Genomic DNA, 12,640 nt, shown 5'->3' on the forward strand with positions numbered 1-12,640 from the left:
CTAGGGCTGTCAAAATGGCTGAAAAGATAAATTCGAATTTCTTAAATATTTGCAAAATTCGATTAAATTCAAATTCTGAAGGCAATACTTAATGTTAGAGGAAAAAAGTCCTGTATTGTCTCCTATGCCCTGAAGAGGGCGCAAGCAATAAGCAAATATAAACCAAATCTAGCATCGCATCTTTTGTTGAAATAAAATTACACTTTTTAAAGTGCACTAACTTTTGAAACATTTGTTCTTTAAAATATAGTTTACTTAAAGTGTAAGTTGCAGGTTAACCACCACAACCAATTAATGTGTAAATTAAGTGCTCAATATGTATATATGTAAACATTTCTGTCTTAAAATGCGTTAAAATAACATTTATTGGGGTTTTTTCAAGGTAGCGCGTTTTTACAGCAACTGGGTGATGACGTCATAGAAGGAAGTTGCAACCATACTCCGCTAGACTCCTAGTGTTTGTAGCTCGATTATGGAGAACGACTGGGAGACTGAGGAGGTGGGAAACTAGCGTTGTCAAAGTACCGGTACTTCGGTACTGAAAATGTGACGTTACCAGCATTTCTGTAGTACCGGGTATATTCGGTAACCAGTAATAGCTGCGTTCAGTCGCTTCCATGTTTATCTAAGCACGAGGCTCCAGACTAACTTTTATTACTATGATGAGCACTGTAGCCGATATATACCACGAGTGTCTGCGTATTAAACTGCAGAAATACTATTTAAATATTAACATTGCATGTTCTTTGTCTCTGTGTGAATGAATGGCGCAGACGCGCGGTGTCATTTACCTCACACACATACACACACACACACACTGAAGCACGAGTGATGCGCGCGCTGTTTTCAGTCTAGCTGCTGCCAGTCACGATATGACATGATGAAATTCATCTCCAGAGCCACTCTGAGTCATTTTACCGTTTCATTTGAGAAAAACTATCGTCATATCATACACACACAGGTCAACGGTCTTCACGGCAACCCGTCAAAATAAAAGTTCGGTTTAACTTTGCGTGCATGCTGCCTGAACCTGTTTGTTTTGCGAATAGCTTACTCTCATTTCAGGCAGGATCACTGTCCTCTTGAAGCCAGCACACACGATTATGTTTACAATTGAGTTATTTCAATATAACTGCTAGCCTACTTGCCATTAGACTACAGTAACTCTAGGCTTGGAGTTCCTCTTATGACGTCACGCCCAGCCTAGTGGAAGGGAGAGGGAGTGCTTAAAACCACTAAAAAGTACCAACTTTTCATATTATATTCAGCATTTTGGTATGAAAAACATACAAAACAGTGGTGGGCGGTTCTTATCTTTATGTTTATTGCATTTTCTTCGTGAAAATTTTTACCTGCAACTTACACTTTAATGTGCATGCACGTAAAATTAGGTTATAATAGTGCATAAAACTGTGTTCAAACTAGGGCTGTCACTTTTGAGAGAAAATCTAATTCGAACGGATATCGAATATCAAGAAATGTATTCGAATATATTCGAATATCTACGAGTAAAATGTAAAATGAAGTTAACGAACAACCTCGATCCATCAGGAAACGCCACACGGTCGCTGAATTTCACTGCACTTCATGAAGAGTTTTTCTTTTGCGTGAAAAAGCCGTTCGCCGGAGATGTGTTAAAGATAGCGGAGTGCATTCATGATTATTAGGCTACCGGTATAATAATCCTCCTGGCGCCGGGTCTGAGTGAGTAATGTACTCTCTTACCTTTTGTTCTTTGATTAACATTAATGCCACTTTAAGACCAGCCGCTGCGGACAGAGACGCGATCTGACACGCATCGCATTTTCTCACAAATCTCCACGTTCATTTAAGACTTTATTTAAATAATTTAAGACTGCTCTTATGAGGACACTCGACAAAACGGACATTTGGCATAATTTGTGTTGTGGTTTGTTCAAGCCCAAAAGAGAACTCGATACTGACACGTGTCTTTTCTGTGGGTCATGTGTGTGTGTAATAGGCAGGAATTACAGCGCGGTCTCTTTAGTTTTGTCGTTATCTTCCATTTTCAACACAAGCGGGCTATTGGCTGCTATTATTCGCTTGATTTGGTCATGGGCCTACGCTACAATACGTTTAGAGCGGCCGCAACTGGATGAGATGACAAACAATAAAATAAAAAGCAAACGGTCTAATCATAGACTGTAAAAAATGCGCAAAAATGGCACTTTAAAAACCGGATAGTTTATTTATAGTTTGGTATTGGATATTTCACGTCATTTTCGAATGCATATTCGAATATCGAATAAAAAGTGACAGCCCTAGTTCAAACACTCTTCAGCACACAGCGTAATGAACTACATGAACACACGATAGCAAACTGCCCTTCAGAAACACTCCACTTCTACTCACTACATCTACAATACTGTTCGTCAAAAACAACAGACGCTCGACTTGATCTTCAGCGAGTGCGGAGCGGCTTTTGTTGACAATGTTTCCAGCTGATGAAAACACACACTCAGCTCTGACCGATGTGCGAGTATGGTCAAGTGTGTCGATTTTTGCCACCAGCTGAGAGAGTTTTCGTCAGCAGGAAGAGCCTTGTTACGACATTTAACAACGCAGCCGTACTGAATAAACTAACAAAAACAAACCGCGTCAGTTACATCATCATCTCGGCACACCAAAAATTCTAATGCATGGTTTTTTCGTTTGAATGTGCAGTTTTCTTTTTAAATTTGACAAATATTCGGAATTCTAATTTCTGTTTGACAGCACTAGTCCACACCAGCGTTTTAAAGCTTTTTCCAAAAGTGAACACTGAAATGTTGGAAAATGCTAAAATGATCTCACTCTGAGTGCACGAAACGTAACAAAAGATTATGAGATGATACCAGACATGATAAAGTTCAGTCATTTCATTAGCAAAATATCCCATCACTCACTGGTGCATTCGGGTCAGTCGCCACTCCATGTCTGGTCTAAAGCACATCGCCCTCATGTTTTTTGACGCAGGACAGTTTTCTGCCATCTTTGCTGGAGTGTAATATGAAGATTGTACAAAGTAACATTTATCCTCAGCAACGCTCATTACACACATTTGTTTTTGTTTTTACTCAAACACTGACATGCAGTGTCATAACCAGTTTTTCATCCTGCCGCAGGGAACAAGACATTTTACCAGTCACTCAGGACAATTTCAGTCATGTGACGCTGTCATAGGCTTATTGGCACAAAATCCACGAGATCGAAAACCAAAGCGTACTTTGGGCTTGACGCTTTCTGTGTAGTGCCTGGTTATGACACTTCTTTGCATCTTTACTTCTGCATCTGTCTGAAGTTTTGTGTTTGTGAATGTGGCTTTATCTGTGTTTTTCTTCTCAAGGATGCACGGAAAGCATGTGCGGATGCAACCCTCTCTCAGGTAGGACTCTTTAAACATCAAAATAAACGTCTCAAATCATGTTGTTGTATTGAAGATGGAGTTTTGTAGGGGTGTCTCTTGAACTAGGTTTTGTTCTCATGTGTTTCTGGCAGATCACAGCCAATATTGAGCCTGTGGGGCGGATTCAGATGCGCACTAGACGGACACTGAGGGGACACTTGGCAAAGATCTACGCCATGCACTGGGGCACTGACTCAAGGTGATCCATCGAGCCCTGTGCCATGAGCTAGTACAGCTGTGACGGTTCACCTGAGTTGAGGATAATGTACAGAGGAGTCGTGTCTGTGATCTCACGTCAAAGAAGATTTTCACTAAAACACAGTGAAAATCACAATGCAGTAAAACGCATTGACAAAAAAAACAAAAAAAAAACGCTTCACAACAGCTTTGTTTCTAAATCTGCTAGGTCACATGACTGGATCACATTTACTGCAAAATTATTTTGCAAAAAGAAAAATGATTTGTTTTTGGACCATACAGATTTTTTCATTGTGACATTGTTATATTCATGGCAATTCATCCAAAAGTTCAGCCATAAAAGAAAATTGTCATTTACTCGCCCTTATGTCGTTCCAAACCCATAAGACTTTGGTTAATCTTCGAAACACCAATGAAGATATTTTTATAAAAAAACACAAATTTGGGTGGCAAAACTTATATTCAAAAAAAGGTTATAAATTCCTCATAAAAATAAATCCATATGAATCTAGAGGTTGAAGAGTGTTGTGAAGAGATGCGATTGCTTTGAATGATGAAGATATTTAATTTAGACTTTTTTTTACATCTAAACAATGATCAACACGCATGCATACACGTACACATAGTAGACATGGAGGCTTGTGTGTGTGTGTGTGTGTGTGTGTGTGTGTGTGTGTGTGTGTGTGTGTGTGTGTGTAGGAAAAATACCACCATGATTTATAATAGCATGCATTTGTATTTATTTCATTTCTCTACTGTAGAAAGAGGACTGTAAAAGCACTTTTTTACAGTAATGAAAATTGGAGGTGCTTAATCGTCATGAAAATGATGTCATTGTGCAAAAAGCTTTTAATGGCTGATATGCCTTGCTAAGATTACATGTTGATTATGCGCATGTGATAACTCTAGATAACTCTAGGAGTGCTAGGGTTGAAAAATGACTTGAAAAATATTCAATATCAGCAGAAATCCAAAATCATGCATATCCCTAATCCAATCACATCAGCCTCTGGGCTGGGCGGTAAACTGATAATCATAACAGTCGAAACAATCAGCTACATATAATTATCATGAGAACATTATAATTGTGTGTTTGGGACATGGATTTTAATGATGAGACTTTTGCTTTTGTAATCAGGCTTTCAAAAATTATAGACAATTTTTTATTTAGATTTAGCTAGTCTATCCAGTTGAACCCACTTGATGTGGCGCTGTCGCGTTGGTCATTCAAAACATTGTAGAAATAGAGAAGCTCAATGCAGAGAAGAACCATGACCAAGCCGTTCACACACAACGCATTTCCTGCGCTGCTTTTCCATTGTTTTATATGTACATTGAGCTTGACGGACGTATTTGAGCGCTGCACTCTCGTCTCGCAACAAAGAGACGCATATTTACTTGCTTTTAGAAAGTTCAGCTAACAAGAGTAGAATGCAAACAACATGTACAATATAAAATAATAGTGAGACTGGATATGCTGAATATTACACGTTATTTTAAGGCGGTCTGATTAAACACAAGCGTCTTCGTTTGGCATTAAGGAAATCCTCAGAGGATCCGTGTGTATTTCAGTGCCTGTATTCTTCATAGAAATAGAAGCAGCAGCTCGTCTCAGCTCATCTGTGTCACTGCGTGTCATTTAACTTTGTGTGAAGCTGTAACTACCAAGAACATTTCTAATTACATAAATCAGTTGCATTGAATCCGGAGCACTTTGCGTTCACCGTGCGTGTTTGTTCATGGTGCACAAACGAGGATGCTCCACAACAGAAGAGTTTAGTCTTCACACACTGTGAAGTGTTTAGCTGTGGTCTGAGATCATTTGAAGCACTCACATAATGCATGGCATTTCTGTGTGCATGCACATACGCCCAACAACACAGCCTTTAGCCGTGACTATATCCACAATAACACAATCTCCCGAAACTGTGTTAGAATAGGACTCTCGTATGTCTAGAAGCGAGTTTTCTGCTGGATTATTCTCAAGACTCTTGAAAAGTGCGAGTGCTTTTCTTCTGATGTGATGATTATTGTATGGTCATCATGTGAACGCTGTTTTCTTTTGAAGGGTTATTTGACTACTCTTAAAATAGTTCAGATAGAACAGGACTTCCTCTGTATGCAGATCATTTCACACATCTGCAGTCGGCATGTTTTATATCCATTTGATAATCGTCAGACTGTTTTCTTATCACAGATTTCAGTTCATTTTCATTTTTAATTATTCTTTTTAATATTTTTTTTTTTGACCGACATCCGCCGCTCGTTATCCGAGTATTGACCGTTAACTAATAAGATTCTAATACTGAATTGGCATTAAATAAAATTAAAATGGATGAGTGTCTGTGACCCCTTAAAAATACACACAAAAAAAATTCTGTGGTTTATTTTAACGTGCAAACAGAACAGATCCACAACAGAACCTGGATTCACATCAAATTCTCACACACCTGCAGCATTTCTGACAGTGACAACAGAATAAAATAATATAAATAAAAAACATAAAATAGGCCTATACTAAATATTTTTTTTAACTTAAATTAACTAATTTAAGATGACGAAAAGAAAACACTAAATCCGTTTGAAGCTTTTTTTTTTTTAACCATGCAGTGCAGCAAACTAAAATAAAAGCTTAAAAAAAACCTTTTAACTTTTAAACCGTTTAACCGATAATAATCGGTCAATTTTTACTTTCGGTTAACGGTTAAACGGTCAATATGAGCATCCCTAGTTTAGACTGAGTTGAGATGATCATTGATCTCATTGTTCTGTGTTTTTTTTTTTTCAGGCTTCTTGTTAGTGCTTCCCAGGATGGAAAACTTATTATCTGGGACAGCTATACTACAAACAAGGTAAAAGTGAAAGCCAATGCCATGTGTGAACTGATGGTTTCATTTAGTGACATGTCATGTTAAATAACTTCTTAGCCTGTATTCTCTCAACTGATTTCATGAGGCTTGTAAAACTGTATTAACGATGGAACTGTACCAATTTCAGTTGCATAGCAAAAACTATTGATAGATAGATAGATGTGTCTTATTTACATTGTCCGACCCCTGTATAAACACAATGAAACTGAAACACTAGCTAATAAAGAATTGGAGGTTGAATTAGCAGAGCAGAAGCACAGCTGTACTTCAGATATTGCAATCCACAAAACATAATGAGAGACATCAGAATTGAGAAGAGGACAAATTGTTGGTGCATGTCTCATCAAGTCTGTGGTGTATGGAGAGCTCTGGTGTCCAGAGTAATGTCGGACGAACCACATCCAATAGGAGTCGCTGTCGACGCTAGAGGAAGCTGTGTGAAAGGCATGTCCCGGTACCAACCAATGCATCCAAAAAACATAAAACCACAGTAAATGCACACCTCGACTCTCCGGTGTCCACCAAAACTGTTGGTCTGGAGCTCCACAGTCAATATTCATGCTCATGCCAAACATTGGTTTCATTGGTGCCAACAGAGGGAATCTTGGGCTGTGGACAGTGTGAAACACATGGTTCTCTGATGAGTCCACCTTCACTGTGGAGACGCCCAAAGAAGCTCAACACCCGATGGCTCGTGAACCCTGAAGATGGGGTCCGTGCATTAGGATGATAATGCACTAACACACACAGCAAGACTTGTGACAGAGTGATTTGATGAACATGAAAGTGAAGTTGAACATCTCCCATGCTCTGCACAGTCACCAGATCTGAGGATTATTGAGCCACTTTGGGGTGTTTTGGAGGAGCGAGTCCGAAAACATTTCCCTCCACCAGCATCATATAGTGACCTGGACCGTGTTCTGGAAGAGGAACGGCTCAAAGTGTGAAGGCTAAGCACTGTGAAGGACTGGTGTCTGTAATTCCTAAGATGAATTAATGCTCTGTTGGCTGCAAAGGAGGTCCTTCACCATAACACCGTATCCTAACCAGATGCGATGCGATAAGATTCCAGCGACAAATAATTTGTCTGTCCACACCAGACGCGACGCGATTGCGAGATGCGTCAAAATCAATCAAAACCCACAACCAATCAGAACAGCGTGTGGGCGGAGTCAGCCAGTCAGAGCAGTGTGGGCGGAGTCTCATGGCGAGTGCACAGCACCAGAGAGTAATCCTGACACTCGCAAGAAAAAGTAGCTACATAATCAAATTCAAAAATATTACACCATTTAAACATTATTAAAAACACATAGGCTGAGTTACTAAAACAATCTTTGTCAAAGAATACACTTGTTTGTTCACAGTTTGAACGTTCTTGTTTCCATTTGTTTAATTTCAGGATCTGAGGTGAATTATCCATTGTTGCTTTTACAGCAAAGCTGGAGCACTAAATGTTATTCAAAGTCACATTACACGCTTTTAACATCAAATAAAGCACATAAACAGCACCTGAGATTATCATCGCCACACTTTGTGTTAGTTGTTCCAGCGCGACGTCGCAGAAAAATAGAAACCGTTTGTAAAATAGACTCGTCGCGTGTCGCGGCTGGATAGGACACTCTGATTAACGTGGAAAATAACCTTTTATCGCTTGTCGCTTGTAGTTAGGACATGGTGTAATGATAAATGATTGTGGTGTAAAACCAGGTGTTTCAGTTTCATTGTCCAACCGCTGTACTTTGATGGTTGTAATCAACAGATTTTGGTCAATTCTTGCGCTCAGTGATTGGCTACAGTGATCACTGCTTTGAGAAATACACTGTAAATGGAAGCCTTAGACACACACACATCAGCAGGCACTGAATTGTGTCAGAGCTAAAGAAAGGCTGGCATTTTATTTTTATCATTTCAGCATCTATTGGCAACTTTTAAATGGGGGCGTGATCTCAGTGCTTGGCAGAACTGATTTGCATTGCCTTCAAATATTTCTTCCTCATAGCTTCTAGAAGAAACATGAAAGGAACCAGAATTGCTTGGAGGAATCAGAACCACGATCGAAATTCCGTTCGTTCTTGCGATGATTGTGCAATGACACAAGTAGAGCCGGCAAACCTGTTCTTACAGTCTCATTAATCCTCTCATCTGTCAGCTACTGAAGTCAACATTTGAAGTGGATCAAAAAACTGATGAACGGTTTTGATCCACTTCAAGTGTTGACAGATGAAGATTCAGAACCACGCGATTCAACGTGTCCCATGAAAGCTAAATCTGTTTGACGTGTTTGTGTAGGTGCATGCTATTCCCCTGCGCTCCTCGTGGGTGATGACCTGTGCTTACGCCCCGTCTGGGAACTACGTGGCCTGCGGAGGCTTGGACAACATCTGCTCCATCTACAACCTAAAGACCCGCGAGGGGAACGTGCGTGTCAGCCGTGAGTTGGCTGGACACACAGGTAACCGTTCTCACTCAATCATGTCTCCACTTGAGCCTGTGTGTGTGTGTGTGTGTGTGTGTGTGGGGTGGTCTGCTCTCAGTCCTGATGTTGAACTGCTGTCTTTACTCAGGCTATCTGTCCTGCTGCCGTTTTCTGGATGATAACCAGATCGTCACCAGCTCTGGCGACACCACCTGGTGAGTGTGGGCACTGCTTTAGACCGAAACACTCGTGATTATCAGCATTGTAGTTCATCTGTGGAGTTGTCACTGATCACACACTTGAATATATGTTCGGCCAGTGCATATATAGAGACTATAGGTCGAAACTGATGTGTCTGTTCTGTTTCACAAGTGCTCTTTTTAATCTTATAGTAGCATTCAGTTGTTTTGCTGGATCAGATCTGTCAACAGGCCATAATACAAGACGAATAATCATAAATGGAAATAAATACTTGAACTGGAAGCTTGTTTCTGCCATGGAATAAAAAAAAAATACTTTTTGTCCTTACAATGGCAAGTTTATATCTTGTAGTATCGACTTTATAACTCACAATTCTGACTTTTTCTCAATCGCGAGTTTATCGTGCAATTCACTTTTTTCCTCCAATTCAGAGTGTCATTCTGACTTTTTCTTACAATCACGAGTTAACACACAATTTCGATTTTTTTTTCCCCTCGCAATTTAGTTTATAACTTTCTTTATAGTTAATAACACAATTCTAACTTTTTTTTTAAGTTGTGAGTTTATAGTTCAATTCTGACTTTATTTCTTGCAATTTCAAGTTTATATCTCCTTTTTTTTTTTTTTTTTTTTTCACTCGCAATCTCAATTCTGACTTTTCTGACAATTCTGAGCCAATAATGCAATCAGTAATTTTCTCGCAATTCAGTTGATAACTCTCAATTCTGATTTTCCCCCTCGCAATCGGGAGTTTGCCACAATTGTGTCTTTATTTCTCATAATTCTTAGTATATATCTTACAATTTTTTGTTTTTATCTAAACTAAAAAAGTAATTGAGACTTTGTTTCACAATTGCGAGTCAAGTCACTTTTATTTACCGGTATATAGCGCTTTATACAATGCAGATTGTTTCAAAGAAGCTTTACAGAGATAACAGGAAAATAATGCGTTGTTCAGTTTCATTGTAAAGATCACCAATTTCTTTACAAAAAAATGCCGAGGCAGAAACAAGCTTCCATAGTAAATAAATGAAATCATATAAAACCGTATTGAAAGGTGTAATTTAATTATTATTAGCTTATTATTTCACAATACTAATAACAATGACTGGAACCGTGTAAGTTCATGCGTTGGTTTGTGTGTTGCTTGTTTCAGTGCTCTGTGGGACATCGAGACCGGGCAGCAGACGACCACGTTCGCAGGTCACACCGGTGATGTGATGTCACTGTCTCTGGCCCCAGACACCCGTCTGTTTGTGTCGGGCGCATGTGACGCCTCTGCTAAGCTGTGGGACGTCAGAGAAGGCATGTGCAGACAAACCTTCACCGGCCACGAGTCCGACATCAACGCTATCTGTGTAAGCGGCTCCTGCGTGCACTCGTTGAAATACACACACACACACACACACACACACACACACACACACACACGTTTCACCTGATGTTAGTAACCTGGTTTTCTCCTCTCAGTTTTTCCCCAACGGAAATGCATTCGCCACGGGCTCGGACGACGCCACCTGCAGGCTGTTTGACCTGCGTGCCGATCAGGAGCTGATGGTTTATTCTCACGACAACATCATCTGTGGGATCACCTCCGTGGCCTTTTCCAAAAGCGGACGCCTGCTGCTCGCCGGCTACGACGATTTCAACTGCAACGTGTGGGATGCTCTCAAAGCCGACCGCGCAGGTCAGTGTGAGAGAGGTTCTGCACGGATCCTAATTCACGGACAACCCAACTTTAGAATTACTTATGATGACGATGATGATGATGAAGCCAATTAGGGTCTTAACAAGGTCTTGAAGTCTTAATTCACCCTTACACGATTGAAGGCCTTAAAAAGTCTTAATTCACTCATATAAAATCTTAATACACCCTTAAAAAGTCTTAATACACCCTTAAAAAGTCTTAATTCACCCATAAAAAGTCTTAATACACCCTTAAAAAGTCTTAATACACCCTTAAAAAGTCTTAATTCACTCATAAAAAGTCTTAATACACCCTTAAAAAGTCTTAATACACCCTTAAAAAGTCTTAATAAACCCTTGAAAAGTCTTAATTCGTCCTTAAAAAGTCTTAATTCACTCATAAAAAGTCTTAATACACCCTTAAAAAGTCTTAATAAACCCTTGAAAAGTCTTAATTCACTCTTAAAAAGTCTTAATTCACTCTTAAAAACTCTTAATTCTTCCAAAAAGCCTTAAAAAGGTCTGAAATCAGAGCAGAAAGTCTTATTCATAAGTTAAATGAATATATTAAACTTACAGTATACAGTTGTGCTGCTTCAGATGTTTGAGGAAACTGAACTGTATTCATCAAAGACTCCTGAAAAATGTATCATGTTTTCCACAAAAATGTGAAGCAGCACAACTGATTTCAACATTGATAATGAGAAATGTTTCTTGAGCATCAAATCATCATATTACAATGATTTCTGTAAAACAGCTCTTTTATATAGTAATAATATTTCACAATTTTATACAATTATACATTTTTTACTGTATTTTTGATCAAATAAATGCAGCCTTGGTGAGCAGAACAGACTTCTAATTATTTCATTATTTTGACCGCCAGTGTATATATCGCCCTGCATGAGTATACTGTATACTTATACATTTAATACTTATGTATTTAATATAAAGAGCTGAGCAATAATACAGTTGCATTTCTTGGTGAGAAGAAGAGACTCTTTTAAAAGAAATGGTTTAGCCGGTAGTCTGTTTATGCATGACATTGTTTTATAATCCAAGCATCATTATGAGAGTTGCATCCTTTGATGTGAAATGAGTGTGAAGATGTGGGAGAAACCCGTCAGATGTGTGTGTTCCGGTAAGTGACGTGTGCATGTTGTGTGTTTGCAGGGGTTTTGGCGGGTCACGATAACCGCGTCAGCTGCTTGGGCGTCACTGATGATGGGATGGCTGTGGCTACTGGCTCCTGGGATAGTTTCCTGAAGATCTGGAATTAAAGCCGCAAGGTAAACGGATCATCTCAGTGAACGGGCGACAGGGTTCAAGAGTAAACGCACAAGCTTCGCCTTTCCACACTCAATCCTTCACTGCTCTTTATGACGTAAAACAAGCAGCACATTCGTTTGTGGAGACCAGAATCAGCATCAGAAGCCCTCAGATGTCCTCTGAGGAGGAGCCGGCCATTCTTTAAGGCTCCAGTCATGTCAGATTTACAAATAAATAGATGTAATGATGCCTCAGAAAATCAGTCTCCATCATCTACACACACACACACACACACACACACACGCATCTCTACTGCCCTCTGCTGTTACAAAGATGATCAGCTGATCATGAAAAACATCAATTCAGTTCCATCCAATTAAAAGCCTTAACTGGTGTAAGAAAAGTCTGAATTGTTTGAGATGTCTTCAGTTTAGGGCTAAAAAAAGGAAATAAGAAAGATATAACCTAATTTGATTATTAACATCAAAAGGCAATAAATTGAGGAGCAGTGATTGTCTTTAGTGTGTTTGAACGTTCTTCTCTATATCAGTGTCAGTGTTCCTGAACTCCTGAAACACCTCCACTGTAGTCTTG

The 12,640-nt window shown here is 39.4% G+C and overlaps 1 protein-coding gene across 2 annotated transcripts in view; it reads left to right on the forward strand.

The window, feature by feature from the left end:
• The window catches only part of gnb1a (guanine nucleotide binding protein (G protein), beta polypeptide 1a), a 55,629-nt gene that overhangs the window by 40,233 nt on the left and 2,756 nt on the right, over nucleotides 1–12,640 (forward strand). For both annotated transcript variants that reach the window (XM_081349318.1, XM_081349317.1), the window contains exons 3-10: nucleotides 3,347–3,385; nucleotides 3,499–3,605; nucleotides 6,393–6,456; nucleotides 8,764–8,926; nucleotides 9,039–9,105; nucleotides 10,248–10,449; nucleotides 10,562–10,778; nucleotides 11,951–12,066. In XM_081349318.1, the coding sequence (XP_081205444.1) occupies nucleotides 3,347–3,385; nucleotides 3,499–3,605; nucleotides 6,393–6,456; nucleotides 8,764–8,926; nucleotides 9,039–9,105; nucleotides 10,248–10,449; nucleotides 10,562–10,778; nucleotides 11,951–12,057 (966 nt within the window). In that variant the 3' untranslated portion in view covers nucleotides 12,058–12,066. The remainder of the gene's footprint in view (nucleotides 1–3,346; nucleotides 3,386–3,498; nucleotides 3,606–6,392; nucleotides 6,457–8,763; nucleotides 8,927–9,038; nucleotides 9,106–10,247; nucleotides 10,450–10,561; nucleotides 10,779–11,950; nucleotides 12,067–12,640) is intronic.

The sequence above is a fragment of the Scardinius erythrophthalmus genome, assembly GCF_964197995.2.
Source record: "Scardinius erythrophthalmus genome assembly, chromosome: 20".
Lineage (NCBI taxonomy): Eukaryota > Metazoa > Chordata > Actinopteri > Cypriniformes > Leuciscidae > Scardinius > Scardinius erythrophthalmus.